General features: G+C 52.2%; 7 protein-coding genes across 7 annotated transcripts; all 7 read right to left on the bottom strand.

Moving 5' to 3' along the window:
• Positions 1-223: 223 nt before the first annotated feature.
• Positions 224-4,578, bottom strand: BO82DRAFT_350947 (cation-translocating P-type ATPase). The gene is made up of 10 exons (XM_025634287.1): positions 4,177-4,578; positions 4,035-4,108; positions 3,431-3,970; positions 3,106-3,376; positions 2,815-3,055; positions 2,364-2,758; positions 1,962-2,310; positions 1,317-1,900; positions 941-1,258; positions 224-868 (listed from the first exon to the last, which is right to left on the bottom strand). Exons 1-10 carry the CDS (start codon positions 4,392-4,394, stop codon positions 568-570), a joined length of 3,291 nt encoding a protein of 1,096 aa, XP_025495824.1. The 5' UTR covers positions 4,395-4,578; the 3' UTR covers positions 224-567.
• A 316-nt stretch (positions 4,579-4,894) lies between these two features.
• Positions 4,895-6,768, bottom strand: BO82DRAFT_380724 (FAD-dependent oxidoreductase; the record flags this gene model as incomplete). Its single annotated transcript, XM_025637782.1, has 3 exons — positions 6,131-6,768; positions 5,434-6,079; positions 4,895-5,377 (listed from the first exon to the last, which is right to left on the bottom strand). Exons 1-3 carry the CDS (start codon positions 6,421-6,423, stop codon positions 4,895-4,897), a joined length of 1,422 nt encoding a protein of 473 aa, XP_025495823.1. The 5' UTR covers positions 6,424-6,768.
• A 2,231-nt stretch (positions 6,769-8,999) lies between these two features.
• On the bottom strand, positions 9,000-10,016 carry BO82DRAFT_274723 (uncharacterized protein; the record flags this gene model as incomplete). The annotated part of the gene is made up of 1 exon (XM_025631096.1): positions 9,000-10,016. The coding sequence occupies one exon, from the start codon at positions 10,014-10,016 to the stop codon at positions 9,000-9,002; it is 1,017 nt and encodes a 338-aa protein (XP_025495822.1).
• A 2,185-nt stretch (positions 10,017-12,201) lies between these two features.
• BO82DRAFT_398490 (uncharacterized protein) lies at positions 12,202-13,280 on the bottom strand (the record flags this gene model as incomplete). Its single annotated transcript, XM_025639034.1, has 2 exons — positions 12,202-12,843; positions 12,912-13,280. 2 exons carry the CDS (start codon positions 13,278-13,280, stop codon positions 12,202-12,204), a joined length of 1,011 nt encoding a protein of 336 aa, XP_025495821.1.
• A 183-nt stretch (positions 13,281-13,463) lies between these two features.
• Positions 13,464-14,838, bottom strand: BO82DRAFT_422519 (uncharacterized protein). Its single transcript, XM_025640208.1, has 2 exons — positions 14,089-14,838; positions 13,464-14,010 (listed from the first exon to the last, which is right to left on the bottom strand). The coding sequence occupies exons 1-2, from the start codon at positions 14,615-14,617 to the stop codon at positions 13,760-13,762; spliced, it is 780 nt and encodes a 259-aa protein (XP_025495820.1). The 5' UTR covers positions 14,618-14,838; the 3' UTR covers positions 13,464-13,759.
• Positions 14,839-14,896: 58 nt separating this feature from the next.
• Positions 14,897-16,308, bottom strand: lea1 (U2 snRNP complex subunit LEA1; the record flags this gene model as incomplete). The annotated part of the gene is made up of 4 exons (XM_025632103.1): positions 14,897-15,548; positions 15,691-15,951; positions 16,051-16,091; positions 16,230-16,308. 4 exons carry the CDS (start codon positions 16,306-16,308, stop codon positions 15,174-15,176), a joined length of 756 nt encoding a protein of 251 aa, XP_025495819.1. The 3' UTR covers positions 14,897-15,173.
• A 527-nt stretch (positions 16,309-16,835) lies between these two features.
• Positions 16,836-19,167, bottom strand: BO82DRAFT_398487 (putative nucleoside diphosphatase (Ynd1); the record flags this gene model as incomplete). Its single annotated transcript, XM_025639033.1, has 4 exons — positions 16,836-18,808; positions 18,875-19,001; positions 19,057-19,091; positions 19,158-19,167. The coding sequence occupies 4 exons, from the start codon at positions 19,165-19,167 to the stop codon at positions 16,836-16,838; spliced, it is 2,145 nt and encodes a 714-aa protein (XP_025495818.1).
• Between the last annotated feature and the right edge of the window lie 1,192 nt (positions 19,168-20,359).

Here is a 20,359-nt window from a genome sequence, read left to right as displayed (position 1 = left end):
ATCTTGCGAAAAGCGCTCATTCTGACTTATTCTCGAATTTTTCGGCGATAAGACTGTGGATTCTGACTATTTGCGAGTGCTACGCGCAGGGTCTGTTTGGATGCAGACAAACAGGCAAATAGTCCAGTATGCTCGATTGAATATGATCGAGAGACACAGACTCTTCTCTCCACCAGAGTCCACCCTGGTATACGACGACCAAGAATGTCACCCATGCAATCATCGTATATCATATGTAAGTATGTAACTATGTATGTATGTATGTACATCAAGAAACGAAAGACAAAATAAATCACAACCCCTCCCTCCCGGCCCAGTGCCATAGCCAATAATTAGTAAGTAACCCGGTATGCCAGAGTCCCAATCCATCTGACCGCTGCAAGCTAGTCTACCACATTCGGGAAAAGTCGAGATCCCAGTCTAGATCGGAAGCAACATGCACCACCGGGTGTAACCCGCCGGCAGGCCAACCAACCAAGCATAGATATGTAGGTAGCCTAACCTCTAACCAATGCTCCTCAAAACCACCTTCCGAAAAGCAAAGCGACGCGGAAAAGCTATACAATCTCACCACGCGAATCGAGCCAGAAGCCCGTTCGGCCATCGCCTCACTCCGGCTTTCCGCAGCTCATCGAGCACCACGATCCCCACCCCGAATGCCGCAGGCAGGAAGTAGTGGATCGCGGGGACGCTGGTCGTGTTCAACGTGCGCTGGAGCGGGGGGGTATAGAGCCAGAAGATGGCCATGACGAACGCAAACAGTATGGCGGGGAAGAGGAGCAGGTTCTGGGTTTTCTTGTTGAAGGCCGGTGGGTGCGAGAAGATGGAGAGGCGGCGGGTGCGGACGGCCATGAGGTTGAACCATTGCCTGGTGTTGGTATCGCTGTTAGTTGTCGGAATGAGGAGGGAATACAGGCGAGCAGTGATGAAAGCAACTTACATCACGACAAGGTTGACAAAGTAGACGGAGCTGGCTTCGTTGAGGCGGGCTGTGAGCCAGTCTTGGTCAATGTCGGAGGGGTAGTTGCCGAACTTGAACCAGAAGACGGAGAAGGGGACGCCGTTACGCTCAAGGTACCAAAAGGCCATGGCGAAGGAGCAGACGGTTTCGATAATGCCGAGAACACCGTATGCGTGGAAGATGAGTTTCCAGTTCACGAGGCGGTTCTGCTTGGGCTTGCGGGGGGGACGGAGGAGGACGTCCGCTTCGGGTTTTTCGTAGGCGAGGACTGTCGCGGCCGCGCAGTCTGTGAAGCAGCTGATCGGAATGAGCTTGTTAGTTAATGCGACTGATGGTAAAAGGACGAGGAGCTTACCAGATGATGATCATCAGAAAGGATGAGAGGACTTGGGGAAGCCCGAAAACGACATTGCAGAAGACAGGCCAGAACTCTGAGAACGAGCCCGCAGGGAGAAGATAGACAATTGTCTTTTTCAAGTTGTCAAATACAACCCGTCCGTACTGCACCGCTTCGACAATGGCAGAGAATGACTCCAGAAGAACCATGTCAGAGGCCTCGATGGCAATGTCGGACCCGCTGCCCAATGCGATGCCGATGTCAGCTGCCTTCAGAGAAGGCGCATCGTTAACACCGTCGCCAGTCATGCCGACAATCTCGTCTCTGGCGCGGAACTCGCGAACAATACGAAGCTTTTGCTCGGGAGTGGTTCGCCAAAAGACGATTTCCTGGTACTGACAGAGTTGTTCCCATTGCTGATCATTGAGGCTCATAAGATCAGCTCCACTGATAGTGATCGCGGAGGCAGTAGGAGGACTGGAGGCCTTCTCGGAGTCCATTGATTGTCTAAGAGCAGTTGCATCATCAACGAGACCGTTTGTGCTGACAATTCCACATTGCCGTGCGATAGCCAGCGCGGTGAGGCCAAAGTCACCGGTCACCTGGTAGAGACGCAGTCAGCACAATGCAGCCCAGATCTCAATATCTGCACGGGATACGCACCATGAAGATCCGAATCCCTGCACGTCGCAGGGTACTGATGACTTCTGGAATTTCTTCCCTCGGAGGATCGACGATACCGACCAAGCCGACTAGAACTAGCCCGGCCTTCGCTTGCTTCAGCATTTCAGTCTCATACTCGTGTGAGGATGGCTGAAACATGATTTCAGCGGAAGGGAGAACTTTTCGCGCGAGGAGAATTACGCGCTTTCCTTCTGCAGACCACTGGTCCTTGACTTCTTTCATCCGAGTCAGCATCCGTGCTTCCAGTGGCTGCACGCTGCCATCCAGATCAATGAATCGCGAGCATCGGTCGATGAGAATGTCTGGTGCACCTTTAATCGTGAAGAGACTACCCAAAGTCTGTAAGTATGTTGCACAAAGGAGTGCGCGTTGCCAACTTACATATCGCTGCGCTTGAACTGAGCAGACTCTGTGGCAGACATCGCGAGTCCCAGTCCTTCTGGTTCAGCAAGTGTGAAAGTCCGTACCATAAACTTATTTTTGCTATTGAAAGCCAGCTCATAAGTCTTTTTCCAAGTTTGGCGCAGTTTAGCTACCGATCCAAAACTTTCGGATAACCTCAGGACGGCTTGATCGGTCGCATTCCCATGGATCTCTCTCTCGTGGAGCGGGAGCTGCATTGATGCGGCATCGAATTCAGCTGCATTGCAGAGACCGGCCATGGCGCGAAGCTGGTGGACTCCGCTCTTCTTGCCCTTCCTGTTCATCTCATCCCTTGCCGAATCAGGGCTAAAGCAGGTTGTCGAGATGGCACACTCTGTAACAAACATTTTGTTCTGGTGGGGCGCAAGGTTAGTGGATAGTGACGCTCTGGCAATTGCATGAGACAAACCCTTGTCAACGTTCCAGTCTTGTCTGAGCAGATTACAGAGACAGCACCCAGAGTCTCCACAGTCTTCAGCGATTTACACAGAATCTTGTTCTTGCTCATGAGATTAGCGGTGATTGTCAAATTCGCAGTAAGAGCGATTGGAAGGCCTTCAGGAATGAATGCGATAGCAACGCTCACGCAGTCGACGATCAGAGTAGGGACATTGATCCAGTCAGGATGTTCTTTTCGAAGCCATCCAGCCCTATGGATTGTGAGTATCGAGCAACATGCTGCGCTTCAGGCAAAACATACCAGACCCCGACAACAAGAATGATCATAGCTAGCATGATCGCGACAATGAACGACACGAAGCGCAGGATCTCCTTTTCTAAGGTGGTCAAGCCTTTCTTGGGCTCACTCGTCAGCTTGGCAATACGACCAAAGACAGTCGAGTCACCAGTGGAGACGACGACGCCTACGGCACTTCCAGCCACGCAGTGTGTTCCCTGCAGACCGATGCAGTGTGTCTCAAGGTAATTGTCATCCGTGGAACTGACCGTTCCATTAATCGGAGCGGATTCACCTTCATAAGCCTTTTAGCACAAGCTGCCTGCAATATGTTGCGGAGGGAGCATACCAGTCAAAATCGAACGATCAAAGCTTGCGTCAGTCGAGACTTCGACCAAGCGCAGATCAGCAGGCAGCTTGGTTCCAGCCGTGAGATGTACCACGTCACCAGGAACAATTTCCGGTCCAGAGACCACAGTGAGTGAGCTGTCGCGGAGGACAAGACAACTTTCCGGTAACATGGCAGTGATTGAAGCCATGACTCGTGACGATGACCAATCTTGCCACGCATTAAACCCAGCTTGGATGAAGAACACAGCGAGTAGAACGATAGCTAACGCAAGATTTGCTATAGCGGGAGGTTGGCCGAGAGGCTTCCATGAGACAAACACCAGAACACTTCCTATAAGGAGGATGGCCCCGAAGCCTTTGAAGAAGTAACCGAATATCTGCCAGAACCACTGGTGTGGCAGCGGCGACAGAGCATTCTTCCCATATTCCTGCAGGCGTCGATGAACTTGTTCGCGCGAGAGTCCCTGCGATATATCGACTTTCCATCGTTTCTGTAGCTCTTCGGTTGATATTTGATGCCAGTCGAGGTTGGAAAGGTCTGAAAAGGATTGCAAGTCAGCGACAACCCGCGAGAGAACAAGTTCCAAGTTGAAGGTGTCTACCTGTCACGACATTATTCTTCGTTTTAGCAGTCTCAGCAAGTTCTTTTTCTCTTGCTTCATCGATGTCAAAGGAGCTGCAAGGGCGTTGTTAGTTTCTCTGCTGGAATCATGCTTGCAGGATTCATCAAGAGAAAGCACTCACACAGTGCGGTAATGAATTGGCAATGAGAGTGAAGGGTCAACGGTTGCCCTCCGGTTACGACTTCGCACAGACATCTGAGAGTTATTTGACATGGTTGACATGGTTCTCGAGAGCTCTGGAAGCGGTTTCTTGGGCTGGAGACCAGTCTCTTCGTCTACCTCCTGCCAGCGCAGGCGGGTTGCCTCTGCTTTTGGCGAGCTGGGTCGTTGTTGCGCCATGTTGCACTAGAGGATAGAGAGCCTCTGAGGAAAGCAGGCAACAAAGATGTAGATGAAAGAGAGAAGGCTGAAGGAGAGTAGCACGGTCAAAAACGTGTTGTGCTTTGGTTGCTCTTTATACTTGGGGTCACATTCTGTCATGTGTCAACCATGCTCTTGCTGCTATGCGGCTGCCATGCGAGATTTTTTGCATAGCTCAGTAGATTGTCATCGATACCACATGCGGAGTGCGAGGTTGAGGGGTTAATCCGAACCAGTCATCAAAGCAGCTTGGACCTGATGCTGGATCGAGACTGAGATCAGTGGCTTTGGTAAATCCCGCAAGTGGGCTCAACTGGCGGAACGGGAAGCGACCCAAATCTCTTTTCGCTTCATGCCGCCTCAAAACAGTACGGCTTCAGCTCTTATATCGCCCCCATCGGAAATCATATCGCGCAAAAAATTTCCCTGATGCGAGTTCAGGTCCTGTTTTATTAGAGCCATGGCTCTGGCCAAGCCAGCTAATTAACTCCACCGTCCTTCGGTCTCGTGAGCGACTGGACAATGAACAGCAATGCCACAATCATGGTTGACACAACAGGCACTCCTGAGAGCTGCACACTCCAATTCCTCTCCTGCGGATCACTCCGACTCTTTGGAGCAGCTGGTCGACGCGAAGGTAAAGGGAGATGCTGTACTTGTGCAGTCTGTGGTGTTAGATCACCGAGAAGCGCAATCCCCATTGCGGAATGGTGGTAACTGAAGTAAGATCGAAGGAGTCTTAGCCACCAATTACCACCTGCCTCTACGCGTGCGACTGACTGCGACACCCACGAGAACAGCCTCATTCTGCCTCTGTACTTGTTCTCCCAAGTCTGCAATTGTGACTCCAGGTAGGCTTCCGTCCAGGGTGCATCGGTTTTGCTGGCTAGCACGATGCAATTTCCCACGGAAGCAGCCGTCTCTATGGCACAGTTTGCTCCTTGGCCTATGTTGGGAGTCGTCTACCAAATGTCAGTTCCCTTGAGGGCTTTTGGTACGGCTGAGTACGGTTGCCTACCTTGTTCACAGCGTCTCCTATACATGCAAAACGGCCTGCTGACCATTGGTTCTGGAAAGATTCTTCGAGCGGAACGAACGTGAACGAACTTGTGCGGTCGTATATCTCCATGAAGGTGACCTTGCTGGAGACGCGTTTGTCGAGGAACGGTGCCAGGAGGGGTGCGACGCTCGTCTTCCCTTGTTGACGTCTCCAAGCCTGCCGACTCGTATGCGGCCATGCTATAGATATGAACCAGAAAACTTGCGCATCTTTGCCAACCATGATGAGCATGACCCAGCCAGCTCCAAACGTACGGTAGACTACGCCCGCTTTGAGTCCTGGAACGGGGTCGGCAATGCCAAAGACTCCAGCAAACGATGTTTTCTGAGGGATCTCCCTCGCCAGAACAAACCGAGCAGCGTGTCTGTTGAATTGGATATATTGCCACATTTTCGAGCGCACAATGGAGTGTACACCATCTGCTCCAACCACTATATCCCCAGAGAGTTGTGAGCCATCGGCGGTGTGAACAGTGACTTCCCGAGGCGACGGAGTCACTTGAATCACCTTCTTGTTGAAGCGAATGCGGTCTTGGTGAGGTAGATGGTCGAAGAGGATACTCAACAACGCTTGCCGTGAGATGATGGAGAGCGGATAACCCGTCCTACCTTCAGATCAGCCCCGCTCAACCACAAGCACATCAATCAGATCTTACCGCCGAGAGGTCATATGCCTAGTGTCAATGTCCAGAAGGAGGCGCCCACTGTCGAAGTATGTTGTGTACGACACGATGCGCGCTGCCTGGCGCAGTACCTTATCATACAACCCCAGTTGGTCCAGAATCCGGGCCCCATTTGGCTGCAGAACGAGCCCAGTACCTTGAGTGATCTGACTGGCCCTGGCCTCCAGGATTGTGAAGTCGACATTGGCGCTGGAGAGGCAGTGAGCGAGAGTCAGGCCCGCGATCGATGCGCCCACGATTATTACGTGAAACTTCGGATTGCTCATCGCGGACGTTCTTTGGTGTGGTAGAGCTAAGATGAACTAGATCCATGTTCTAGATGAAGATTGTGGACATCAGATGGTGGACCTAGGCGTTTTATAGGAGGATTTGATAAGGATGTGTGGACGTGAGGTCGGGGGGTTTGGATAACAATAGATATGCTGGTGAGCAACAAGATATTGATAGACAATGATAATAGATGATTGTGGTCGTCTGGGAGGGGTGAATTGACTCTAGATTAGGTAGAGATAGTCCTGCTGTAGGTTGTTGGAATGGCAGGCACGACCGCTCCTCATAGTCACTCCCGGTCCCTGTGTGATGGGCTGTGCCACCCCAGTTCAACGGTCGGGTGAATGACTCCTGTTAGTGTAAGGTGAATGATCTGGTCATGTGCATGGGTCCTTGACTGTTTTCAAAGTGGTAGAATTACTGGTGTCTACCTTACATGGTACTCTGAAGCCAGATTTCAAGAGTACAAGCAGACCACGAGCTTTCATCACATTTCATTATCAAAGGACCCAAGAGCCGAAAGTGAGCAAAACCAGATAGCAGCATTGGGTCATTTGCAAGTGGTTGACACAGGTGCGTTATGAATGACCCTCCAACGCGCATGCCTTTCTTCTCATATTCATGTGTCTATCAATCTCTTCCACAAGCTTCCATTCTGCATACCTCCCTCCTCGCCCGTACCTCAACCACCCGGGACTAAGCAGAGGAACTAGTCAGCAAGCTTTGTGTTGTACAAAAGCTCGCAGAATATGGTCACATTCAGGAAGGGCCAATAGGCCAGGTGGCTTAGTCCAAAGATCAAGATTTTGGAAAGAGTACTGAGTAGGTAAAACAAAAGGTTATATTAGGTACCAGATCAGATAAGATCGGCCCTTCATGTTGTTAGATGGTTGCAAGACAAGTAAATTTATGGATACTCTGTACTGGTTCGGTGCCTTGTTGGGATTAAATCCGAGAATCCCCGCGAAGCCTCAGTTGTCCCAACGCGAGAGACTCCCCAAGGTATCTGAGGTAGCGACTGGACCGATCATTCAACTTCCAGTCCGAGACTGATAAATGTACTAGCCCTCAATAGCAGGCTGGACGATGCGACAGATGCTATGCTAATCAACAGAGCCAATGATATCACAAACCATGTTATCGTGAATTGAATCGAATAACAAGCAATTCAACCGAATCTTCAACGGCTCAAAGTGAAACAAGGGATCCGAGATCCTGACTTCAGTTCATCAATAACGTACTGCTGTGATGATTGCCCTGAAGAAAGCATCAGTAAGATACTCACGAGCCACCAACCAGCCCGGCAGCGGCCGCTGTCTCGACCACGAACTTATCCTCGTCTGGGTCTAGCTCCCCTAAACTTACTTACCTTTACCTGTCAACGTGAACCCGTGACCCCACCCTTTAAGTTCCAGTTCTGCAACCACATTTCCCACTTCCCCGATCGCCCTAAGGAAGTACCGCCCACACGCAGTCCCAGAGTCAAGACTTCTCCCTCCCCAAAGATCCCTCCCGATCTCGCTATCACCACAGACCATCCGACCCCAAATATTCCCATCCACAACAAAGAACCATTCCCCAATTCCCCCAGTAACCAAGGTAGCCCCTCCAAGCCCGCCACTTCTGCAGAGCATATCCCACCCCACAACACCTCACTTACTGAGAGTACTGTACCTACACACCCATCCCATCCCCATCCCCATCCCCATACCCATGCAACCTTCTCGAACCAGATACCAACCCATCTCCCTCCCCGAAAGCCCCCCCGATTCCTACCCCCCACGACCCCATGATTGGTTCATCGGGACACGAGTCAAAGAAGCTTGCTTTCCTTAGCACATAGTCAATGCCAAACATTCTTATGTGGGTTAGGACGGTTTAGGTCGAAGGTTTTGATTGCCCCGAGCCGTCAGCCATCAGCCGTCATCCGTCATCCGGGAGTGGCTTCCCTGCGGGGGCCCCCCCCTCTTACTAAACCAGATCCCTGTCACTTCTTTTTCTTTTTTTGTTTCGGATGGCAGGCTGCAGAGGATGATTACCTCTAGCCAATGATGTAATTTGTTCAAATCTGCCGTGGACGAGTGGAGCCCGATCATGCGGGTGGATGGAGCCCGGTATTGTTAGGGTGGGTTTTGTTTTCTTTTCGTTACTGGACTAGTCGGTCGGGTTTGGGATGGGATTGGGGAACGGGTGCACTACTAGGGTACTAGGGTGGTGGGTGAGCTATGGTGATCCCTTATATTAGATGAGGGTCGATAGATACAGTAGAATACGGGTGATGGAAATTAAATTGATGCCAGGTACATGTCAAGTAATCTTGTAACTTATACAAATGCTAGACTAAGGAGAGGAAAGGCTAAACTCCATTATGCTAAGACCAGACCACGCTATGGATTGATTAGATGACAGCCACGCTCGCTTGCATATAAGGAAAAACGCTGGTATGTGTGGTTGTTTCAGTGGTATCGTCGCCGGTGCAAGATTAGAACAAATGCTTGTTTTACCCCCAGTGTATGCTGTAAAATGAGTGTCCCCGCCAAATGCTGTGTTTCAATTTCGAACCTTTGTATTTTTATCGGCGGATCCGGCTGGATCGAAAGACCGTCAAGTCAATGGACTCGACCGAGTCAGATCCGTCATCCACCTCAATGGTATCCATCTTTGTTACGAAATGTCCACCGTCCGTGGTTGTTTTTGTTGGGGCAGGTAGTGGCTCAAGCATTGGTGCTTTCTTCTCCTCCGGCATCTCAGCCCCGTGTGGTTGCTCTGCCTTGAGTCGGTGCACTTCTTTGGTGGCCAGGTCGAGCAAATCCTGAAGCTTTTGCTTCACCGTGCTTAAGTCCGTTGAACAGTCGCCCGCCCGGAGGAAATGGTAGGCGGCGGTTTCACACAGTCCATGGACAACCTCCAGCTGTTTCTCTGCGGCATCAAAGGGAGACGCCTGCGACGCGGCCGGGGCTCGGGACGCCGGGGGTCCTTGTCTCCGAGCATGACGGATGCTGGTCAAAAGGTCATCCTCCGTTGAGATAGGGCTTGCGAGCGAAGAAGTGATTGGGGACATCCTTGGACCGCGACTCATCATGGAACTGCGATATCCGGATGTGCGCAGCTGTGACATCTTTCCTTTTCGAATGTTGTTGCGGGCAGTCCCAATATTGCGGACCATTTCCTCCAAGGTCTTCTGTGTGTGTCCATCATACTCGATGATGAGGTTATGCCGTGTACTGACGAAGATGTCCCCATCACTCGAGTCCACCGAGGGTGCCTCGTCGGCTCCGCGTTTCCGAGGGTTCGAGTTCGGCTGATTTTGGGAGGTATTTGGAGTGGTGATTGCAGTTCCTTCTCTAGCTGCAGGTCCAGATGAGAGGGTCGGGCTCTCGGTATTGGAAAGTGTCGAGTTCAAGTCATCCGTGCGAATGGAGCAGATGGAGCTGCTCCTGCGGCGGCGGATTCTCTGAGCGGCGTGTCGTTTGTAGGCATTGGCGTAATCGGCGTGTTTGGCGGCAGTGTGATTAGCTAGATCAGAAAGCTGACCAATCCATGTGGGTGCATTGTCCGACAGATAAGAAAACGCTCCTAGAGCGTCCATCTGTTCGCCGGCGGTCATGGTGTGGGTTGGTATTTTGATTTGGAAAAGGGGTGAAAAGTGCAGTGCACTTCGGCCCTCGGATATGTACTTCCGAGTCCGAGGTCGATCTGGAAGGTTGTGGGACCGCGCGATAGTCCCCGGAATTAAGAAGCTACCCTGTTGACCGGCTAGGAGGGATGAAAGGGGGACGGTATAATGGTAGGTCGGCTCGTCGTGAGAACGTTAGGAATGGCCGACAAAGGAGAGAAGGTTCGATATGATGATGATGAGGTTGAGCCTGGGCGAGCTACTCTAATAAGACCCTTACAATGATGGCTCTATGGGTCAGGGACTAGTGCACGCGAAGGTGTGTGGCACTAAATTAGCGGACGGGAGATTTAGATTAAGCAAACAATGACATCAAACAAAAAATGAATAAAAACAGAATTTTAGCAAGATGAGTGGGGGGGAGGTAGAAAGAGTGAGAGCAGTAAGATGAGGGGAAAGGAGGGAGGGGGGAGAGGGGGAAGAAGGGAGGCGGGAATGCTGGTGAAAAGGACTCAGGAAGAGAGAGAGAGAGAGAGAGCAACAGCCAAAGGAAAAGAGAGCAAGGATGAAGACTGGTAGGTTTGGCGGGAAGAAGTTACAGAGGAAGCTAAAAGTGACATCCCCGAAAAGTGAAGCCCGACGAAGCGTGGGTCTGTGAACTGGGCCGTATTATTACCTGTACTGTACTGTACATCTTCTCCCTTCCGGCCACTCGGACAATACGGAAGCTTCCTTCCCTTTCTCAACTACTACTGTTAACCATGTGATGCCTGGGAAATTCTACTACGAGTATTACTACGAGTATTACTACTGCTCCTTTTCCTGTCGCTTTCCTTCCAAGAACAACGACTCCGAGATGGAATCACATCCATGTTCCCTGCAAGCGACGGACAAGCGGTGAACAGCCGCTAACGAAGTACCGCTACGGTTCCTTCCACTTCCACTTCCACTGCTTGCTTAGTTCCTGATTCATCAATGGGGGCCGTTGACTTCCCTCCAGTAAAGTCGCTGACTCGCATCTTCAGCCGCAACACTGGTCGACAGAAAACGGATGTACCTTCTAGAAAATGAGACCCTCCGTATGTGTGAGGTTTGAGGATTTCTCGAAGCCTGACCGTTCATTAATCTCAAACAAGGGAAGTCTCACAACTCGATTGCACTGAGTAGCAGCACGTGCCTCGGCGACCACAGGCGAGTTGGAAACCAGCATGCACCTTGTCCAACCGTTCCGCTCCTCCTCCTGCCTGGTGCCGATGATTATGACTGTCGAACAAGCAAGGAGTCCATGAACGATGCAACCAGCAGGGGAGATCCGAACGCAATGGTCGCTTTGTTTGATTATGGCAACGGCGACTTTACCCAAGCGAGTCATGACACGTAACGGTCTATATGCACCTTGCGACGGATGACGGCAGGGATGCGTTAGTATCCTCACCGTGCTGCTTATATCCGAACATTATACCCTTCCAGCTCCCCACCTTAGGGACGAGTTTCAAGCCGACGATCAAAACCCACGTAGCTGTTAAGTTACCATGTCTTCCAGTCTATCAGATGTTGAGCTTCCGTCTTTCTTTTTTGTGTTGGACTAGGTGGAAATGCCGATCGGCCCAAGTCAGGAAGTCGGTAGCTGGTTGGCTCGGTGATTCTTATGTTGTGTGATCCTTCGAAGATGGAAGGGAGGTAACACCCCCTGGCCGCAATGACATGTCCTTCGGTGATTGCTTGGTTGGTGAACATAACGATACGGTATCGAGCACGAGATGTTAATGCTTATCGATCCGCCCACCGGTCACAACGCACGACATAGTACTTCGGAAAATGACCCGCAAGAGAGCATGCGGTCCAAACGATAACTTGCCAACTTTTTACGAATCACACAACCTTTGCTGGACGCTTTTGCCCGTGCATTAATTGATTGTTCTCTGGAGCACAGCTTCGTCATGTGCAAGCCACCAGTCCTATGCCGAGTAATTCCGGCTTTGCCGAACATTATACAAATCATAGACTTCGTCAGCCACGATTTCGTCTCTGAGTTCTGATAGTCGAGCTAATCCAAGGCACCAAGTGAAACAAATGAACGAAATCTATTGCTTCGCAAACAAATGCTCTATACATGCTAATTGAGCTCAGCTGCTGAGCTCATGGCTCCCGAGGATGGCTAACTGGGCGATTCCTTGTGCTTCAAGTAAAAGTCTTTCCAGGCATCCAAAGCCTCCTTGGCCTCCATCATGGCATCCATGGCATCTTCCCATTTCTTTTCGGCATTGTCGAGTCGCTGGCCCAATCGCTGACTCATGTATTGGTGCGTGACGATGTGCCCGGCAGCCGTCAGTGGGTTGGATAAGTTGGTAGGTGTTGCAGGAGCACTCCCTGAAGGACCAGCAACAGTTGCTTGATTCTTAGCAGGCCGACCCCGTGTCTTAGCTGGTTTCGGGCCTGGTGCATCGTCATCGTCATCGTCATTGGCACGCTTTCTCTTTTGTTTGCCCTTCGCCTTCTCAAACAGCTGCTTCTGATCATCATCGCCATCATCATCATCATCATCACCATCATCACCATCATCACCATCATCATTATCGGCACTCTTTATCTTTTGTTTACCCTTCGCCTTTTCAGAAAGCTTTTTCTGACCATCATCATTTTCCTCTTCCTCTTCCTCTTCCTCTTCCTCTTCCTCTTCCTCTTCCTCTTCCTCTTCCTCTTCCTCTTCGTCATTCTCATCCTCCTCTCCCATATGTATACATTTCTTTTTGGCGCGGCGACAAGGTGAGCATGCTTTTCTAGGTCTGCCACGCGTGGACTGATATTGCAACAGTTAGTACAGGCATGGTGAAGGACAGCTTCTTTCTCAGACAATGCGCAACATACCTTTTTCTTCTTCTTCGCAGCTGTCTTTGCAGCTACCTTTGCGGTCGATGGTCCGACCACTGAAGTAGTAGGCTGGGCAGCCTGCTTTGTAGCGGCAGGCACTTTTCCAGTCGAGGGCCCAGCTACTGAGCGGGTAGGTTGAGTGGCCTGCTTTGCAGCGGCAGGCACTTTTGTGGTTGATGGACCGGCCACTGGGCCAGTAGGCTGAGCAGCCTGCTTTCCAGCGGTGGGCATCGTTCCAGTCAATGGTCCAGTGGTTGTTTGTGCAGTCTTCTGTGTGGTGGTGGTCGGTCTAGTCTGCCTCTTCTGGGCCGTTCCAGCAACCTTGGCACCGGTGTCCCCGGGTCCTGTATTTATGACTCGGGCCATGGTTCAACGAATGATTGCGAAGGTAGGAATCGGCTATTGTGGAGTTGAGGTAAAAAGCTATAGTGATTGGGATAGCGGGATGATAGTAGCTAGCTGGCTGTGGGATTGCTGTCAATATCCGGTACGAGTCCCGACCGCCAGTCTATATATCCTTAAGACAGAGCTATTCGAGCAGTCGGTATGAGGATAGCTACAATGACGGCTCATTGAATCGACCCGCTTACAAGGAACTGGGACGACGGTGATCTATATCCAGAACAATTTGGAGGCATAGCAGTCTAAATTCGGCCGAACTATATCGGGGCACAAGACACGCCTTTATCTGTACGAGGGCAACAATGGTTTCAGCAATAGATCCTTGAAAGAGTCATTGAACCTTTCCCCATCTTTCTTGAATCCGTTGTCCACACAAAGAACTCAAGCCTTCCCAGAAGACACTCTCTTTGTACCATACACTCCCCGAAACAATCCCAAGGAAATCATGGCCACAGCTCAACCTCCTCCCACTTCTCAGTAACCCCATCCCGCACAACAGTCCACCTCTTACGAACAGCATCCGGCGCCTTGGAAAGATCCAACATCTCCACCTCCTCGGGCTTGATAACCACGACGCGGAAATTCCGTCTCGCAACAGGGTCCTTCAAATCCTCAACCTTCTGCCCCATCTTCAGCTCCGAGGTCTCCGGGTGCTTCGACCGCGGCTGACCCGGCGGCGGGTTCCTAAACGTGCCTGTATTCACAGCCCATTAGTTCATCTTCTCTCCACCCCCCTCAATCCTCCCACCCACCAAACCGAAAGGAAGAATACCTCGCATAACCGGCGAATGACTCGCAAAATAAGTCGTCACCATCCTCTCCCAGTCCCCTTGAGCAAAACCTGCACCCTCACCCGTCCCTCTAATCCCCTCCCAAACCCCCTCCCTCCCTTCCTTCCCTTCCTCCCCACCCCCCAAAACAACCGTCCCCCCCCTCACCCGCCACTGCACCTGCACCTCCTCGACCCAAAACACCCCCTCCACCTGCCCGCCACTCACCCCCAACTCGCCCACCTTCGCCATCCGGATATCCGTCGTGAACACGGGCATGTCACTTTCCAGTCCTTGGGGGGTCCGGCCGATGCCCTGCGCGTCCAGCGCCTCGGCGGCGCTAGGGTGTAGGCTGAGCACCGCCGGGAAGAAGCCGCGCAGCTCGCAGGTGCGGGAGCGCGGGACGGGCAGACCGGACGTTGGGTGGTGGGTTACGGTGGAGAGGGTGAAGGATTTACTTTTGCTGGAGGTTAGGTGCGATTTTAGGAGGGGGGACCACGGTGCGGTTGCTTTTGTTGCTGCTTGGGACATTTTGGCAATGGTCGTGGTCGTGGTGAGGGGTCGGTGGGGTTGAACTTGGAGTTGGGGTGGGAGGAGGCGGGTGAGGTGTTTGAGGCGGTGGTGTATCGGTTGTGATGCCAGCTTGGGTGGATTGTTAGTAGAATTGGAACTTTAATGGGCGTAGGCGTGTTGATTGAGATGGTGGGATTGTGTGAGTAGGTTGGCGGGATTAATAGGAATGAATATTCAGATGGAATCAGGAAATTGTGGAAGGTGATGACGTTTTGACTATAGGACGGATGCTGTCGGGGCCTATCTTCACGTGAAGATATCTTATCTGATTGTGATTGTGCTCGTACTCAGCACATATACACTAAAGTAGCAATCTTGGCCAAATGGTTGGTCTTTCGAGAATACTCAAGCTTTAGCTGTCAAGTAGCCAACCCTACCACCCCTAAACCAGAAGATAACCCTCATACAAAATACCTCTACACAATACCCCAACCAACCCAAACCAAACCAAAACCACACTCCATTAGAACAATAACCGTATACAATAAACCCACATGACACAAAACCCCTCCAACTAAGTCTCCATCTCATCCCCACTATCCGCATAATCCACCGCACCCCCGGGTATCCGGCCTTCGTTCAGCTCGCGCTCCAAGCGCGTGATCTCCTGCAGACTCTTGGCCTCGCGGATCAGCTTCTCCACGCGCTTGCGCTCCCGGTCCGTCAACTTCACCCGCACCGCACGGTCCCCGCCGGCGGCCCCGACCTGCGCCGAGGCCGGCACATCGAACGTCCGCGACTTGACGCCCATGATCTTCGAGGCCAACGCCGAGGGCTCGTCGGCCGTGCCGAACAGCTCCGTCGCCTTCTCGCGTTCCGCGTCCTTCACCTTCTGGTAGTCCAGGAACCGCAGGCTGGGGATGCGCCAGATGAGGTAGTGGCGGTAGTGCTGGTACCGGGATCAGAGATTAGCACACACCGAAAAAGAAGACAGAGAACCCGGGGACGTGGACGTCAAACACGACCAGCTTTATCCTCCCACCATACACCCAACCCCCAAAAACACAAGAAAGAAAGAGGGGAGAACTAACCTCCTTCCTCGTCACCGGATTCTCCAACACCACCAAATGCGTCAACCCGGTCAACCCGCGCAGCGGATCCAGATCCGCCAGCTCCGCCACCGCGTTCGCCGTCAGGTTCACGGCCGTCAGGTTCGGCACCGACGCCGCCAGCGTCGGCTGGATCTGCTTGATGCGGTTCCGCGCCAGGAGGAGGGTGTGCAGCCGCGGGAAGAAGGGAAAGTTGCCGAGCGTGGTGATGTCGTTGTCCGTGAGGTCGATTGCATCTTGGTCCTTTACCCAAGAATCCCCAGTTAGCTTGTTCGTGCACTTCCTGTACGTCCCACCCGCGACGCCGGACAATCTAACTTGAGGGCTTGGGGTCAAACTCACCTTGGCAATACCCAGGTTCTCAATCGCGGGGATCTTGTGCCCTACATACCGCCAATCGCGCCACCAATTCGATATCAATCCAGCTCCTTTAGACAAGATGTAGTATCTGACTTTTCAGATTTCCAGGGAAAAGGGAACCAGTTGGTGTGGGGGGGGAGGGGTCCGTGAAAAAAACGCACCTCGGAGATCTAGCTCGCGGTCCTTGAGCGGGTTGATGTACGAGAGGGAATTTTGGATCAGTTCGACGGTCAATCGCATGGTGGCGGTGGATGTGTGGTCTCGGTTTGAACTAGGGTATCAAGCAAGTAAAACACGAAGTAAACAATCAGAAATCGGAAGAAGCGGATTGAACACGACAGCAAATAGCAAGCTTTTCGGTAGGTGATGACAACAGGATGAGAGTCGGAAGCTCCGCTGCGACTGGCCCTGCCCGGCTTCACAATCACTGATGATTTTGCCGGGGCGGTAAGAACCTGACTCAGCTTTTACACCCTTCGCACGTGACGCTCTTCTCTACAGTCCCCAGTATCCATACCAGATTCAAAAGGTTTCATGAAAGTAAATGTTTGCACCTGGCATTGACTAAATTGGATATGTCTAATACTTTGACAAATGGTTCGAACAGAGTAACTATGCACCCAAGAGCACATGCTCCGACAATATCGTACCAAGAAGCAACTCCGGAAATTACACGACCAACTCCAATCCATGTCCTGGCCTGACAACGCGGAACACCAACTCCTGGAAATGCAACACAGTGACATAAACATAATCATACAGAAAGATCATTCATCTGTGAGAGGGGTCATGACTGGCGATTTGTTGGGGTGAGCTCGAGAAGGACTGCCAGCTCTGGACCGGCGACCATTCGTCGTCGGACCCAGTGCTACCGGCGCCAGATGATCCCTACTCTCCGTCCTCACCACGAGACCATGTCGGTCCATCGCCGAGACACCCGGACTCGGGGTAATACCGAGTCCAATAGTCCCTGAAGATGAGTTGTCCAGCGCATACTTGAACGTGGGTGTATTGCTCCCACTTCCCCAGCTCGATGCCCGCTTCGGCGCCATGAATTTCGTGGAGTCTGCTTCCGATGGACGTCCCCCATCGATGGAACTGCGGCTGGACGCGGTCTCACCGAGATCATAGGCAGCAGCGCCATCCTCGAGGACGCGCTCATATGTGGGGCTTCTTGGGCCAAAGAAGGGCAGCTTGCCGCCAAAGATTCTCCGTTTCTTGGGGTAGCTGGGGTGAGAAGGACCACCGCCACCGAAGACGTTCTGAATTCTGTGATACATCTTGAGTCGGCGGCTGCGTCCGCAGAGGAAGAATGCAGCCACGATTATTATTAGCAGGAAGAGAATGAGACCAGGCACTCTGCGAGACGGGCTGCTGTCGAGCATGGCGTCGCGCCATGATCCGTTGTGTGCGCCTTCAGGATCGGGCAACAGCTCAGCACTGGGATATTGAAAGTCGGCAGGGACCCCGGCAACATTGCTGCCAAACCCAACCGGGAGTGCCTCTTGAGCTTCGATGGGAATCTGCGAGGATGCATACAGAACCATCTTTCCGAGAGTCCAGCTCACTTCCGTGTCTTGAATCTTGTCGGCAGCCTGGAAAGAGTCCAAAAAGCCTTTGCTTTGACCGTGGGACAGCACCTCCTTGGTTCCGTTATGGTTCGAGCTTTTCATTGCGTCCAACCCTACACGAGGGATCCCAATGCCGTCATGCAATACATTGATGATCCATGATGCCTTAAAGCAGACCTCGGAGGCTGATTCTCGGTCGACCTTCTTTCCCCATTGGTGGCTCTCAAGTCCAGCCTCGATGCTTGCCCAATCTTGAGAGCAAAAAGACTGTACGCGATCCTGGTAGGTGTGAAAGTCGTAGGCTTTGTCCTTGTGGCCCATTTCAAAGATTTCGTGAGTTGTATGCCAGTACTCGCTGATCCCGACAAAATGGTTTACGTCGAAGTCAATGGCTGGTACATGCACACCACGGAGAAGACATGGCTGGTCCGGACAAGGCGCATCTTTGTCCAGCAGAGGATATGTTTGACGCATGCACTCATCAAACTTTCCAGTCCCCAATAAATGGATGCCGTCGTCGCTCGGGGCAAGGGGCTTTCCATCGGGCGTCGTACGCAATCCTGCAGGTAAACAGGGATCCGGGAGCTCCGTGACTCCTCCAACAGCACTGGCCGCCTGCAGAGATTCTACAAAGCGCCTCCGAGCCTCATGCACCCCGAACTCCAGCCATGAAGTAACGAAAACCCTGTGTTCCTGGTCCGATCCGTCGATGTTGCGCAGCCGCAGTAGCGTCAGGTCATTCGCGTGCTTCTCGCTCTCGGTCGCGTTGGGCGCGAAAGCGATCTGTGCCGATGCGCCACCCATATCCAAAAACCCATACGTGTGGTGACCCTTGCCGTGATCGTGGGACCCCGGCGAATCGAAGCTTCCGAGGAGATAGTTCGTGGCGATCCAACCGTACAACCCTTCCGTCACTCCGGGGATAACTTGGATGTGAACGTCGCAGTCGGGAAGCAAGAAATCCGAATTCGCGCCGACGTAGGAGCAAATCTGCTCCAGCAGAACCTTCCTTTCGACATCGCCCAGCAGGCGCATACCGGCAGTGGCAAGGAGAAAGATCGGGGTGTCTTTGATGGCATCATCGGGTACGATTTCACGGGCATGTTCGAGAAGGTCTGCCAGGTGTTCGTGTCCTACATCTTCCGGTTTGTTGGCGAATGAGGATACTCCTACGAGAGATGGGTGTGAGTCCAGTATACGAATTGCGAACGTCCACCGCTTCCTGGAGGTCGTACCTGGGTGAATTTTCTTGGTCCAATGGGACTTTGTTTTGATCTCCGGGAGCGACTTGAGCTTATCTCCGTCCGCCTCTTTGCGAGCGATGGCGTTGTCTAACCATCGATAGACATGAACTCGAGTCCCCTATCGAGGCATTAGCGACCGTAATATTCATTGAGCCCACCAGTGTCCAACATACAGACGAGCCTGCGTCCAGGACGACTCCATAGCGCCCTATGAGACCCTGCATTAGCACCCTGGAAACCCACTTCCGGCGGGGAAAGGCGACCGGCAACTTACATTTGCCCATCGGGATCGCAACGGTGGTATTAAGATTAGTATTGTAGATGAGTGAACAATCCGAGCCGCATGACCACCTCAGAGTCAGCGACCAGCGGGAAAATCGCGATTGTTGTCAGCAGTCGAAGGGTGTGCGAAGCAAGGTGTGGATGTTGTGATCGCAAAAGGTACGGAAGGCGGGCGGGGAGCCGGTCGCAGATAAGGGAGATGCGACAGTCGACGGGAAGAACGGTGACAAACGAATGGCTCTTGCTACGAGGAAGCAAGATGAAGGAGAAAGTCAAAGGTAGAGAGGAACCAGAGATCCAATCCGAAAGTAAGAGTCAGGAGTGGAAGTCGACGGAACGGGGGGAGTGTAAAGGGAGAAACGAGGAGTGGGGAGGTGAAGAATGGTAGTCTAGGAGGAAGAGAAGGGGTGATGATTTAGTTTGGAGAGGGAGACGAAGGGAAACGGCCGAAAAGGTAAAAGGCGAAAAGGAAAGTGACTTTTTTTTGACGGAGAGAGCTTAGTGGATGAAGGCCGATGGCCGATAAGACGGGAACGGATGCAGGAGGAGTGCCTTTAAGCCTATCCGGGAATGGTCGGGAAGTGGCTAGACTTGCGTATACAAAGGTGGACGGAGTGCACCACGTTTCCCTCCCAACTTTAACCCGTAGGGAGTTCGTATTGGAAGCGTTTGATGAGGTTAATTATAGATCGATGATGAGATTGACTCTCGACGATTATCTTCATCAGTAGATGTCTTCTTCAGCTGCACCCAGACAATGGCAATCTACCTAGCATCTTCGGGAAATTAAGCAGAAGGGTCTCGGCCAGCCTGCCTGGTCCAAGAATGTACTAGTAGTGAATCAAATGAATCAAATGAATCACATTTAATGTGAAAATACCCCGGCCGGGGTTGACGTAAGCTCTGCACGCCTTGTTCCACCGCCTTGGCTGGTGATTGGTTGCTTGCCCACCCTGCCCCTCTTCCCACTACTGAGAGCGTCAGGGAGTCTGCGATCCTCTCCCGTATCAACTCCATCTTCACTTCGGTTGGACGCCTGACACCAACCAGCCATCTCTTTATACTGGATTACACCAAGGGTCGTCGGATGTATCCGATCATCCCGCCTGCATTGGACTGCCATGGCTAGTTATCTAGTGACGATGACGATATAACCGGATTTAGCTCCGGAGCTCCACCGTACCCTGCCAGGCT

Source organism: Aspergillus uvarum (genome assembly GCF_003184745.1).
Source record: "Aspergillus uvarum CBS 121591 unplaced genomic scaffold BO82scaffold_6, whole genome shotgun sequence".
In the NCBI taxonomy this organism is placed as follows: Eukaryota; Fungi; Ascomycota; class Eurotiomycetes; order Eurotiales; family Aspergillaceae; genus Aspergillus; species Aspergillus uvarum.
The sequence above is the reverse complement of the archived record's forward strand: the minus strand, read 5'-3'. Positions and strand labels throughout refer to the sequence as shown.

Coding starts and splice junctions, on each gene's coding strand:
- BO82DRAFT_350947 (XM_025634287.1), bottom strand. CDS start 4,394: ATGGCGCAACAACGACCCAGCTCGCCAAAAGCAGAGGCAACCCGCCTG. Junction 3,056..3,105: donor ATTCTTGTTGTCGGGGTCTG/GTATGTTTTGCC, acceptor CACAATCCATAG/GGCTGGATGGCTTCGAAAAG. Junction 2,311..2,363: donor CAGTTCAAGCGCAGCGATAT/GTAAGTTGGCAA, acceptor GACTTTGGGTAG/TCTCTTCACGATTAAAGGTG.
- BO82DRAFT_422519 (XM_025640208.1), bottom strand. CDS start 14,617: ATGTCCCAAGCAGCAACAAAAGCAACCGCACCGTGGTCCCCCCTCCTA. Junction 14,011..14,088: donor TCATTCGCCGGTTATGCGAG/GTATTCTTCCTT, acceptor CTGTGAATACAG/GCACGTTTAGGAACCCGCCG.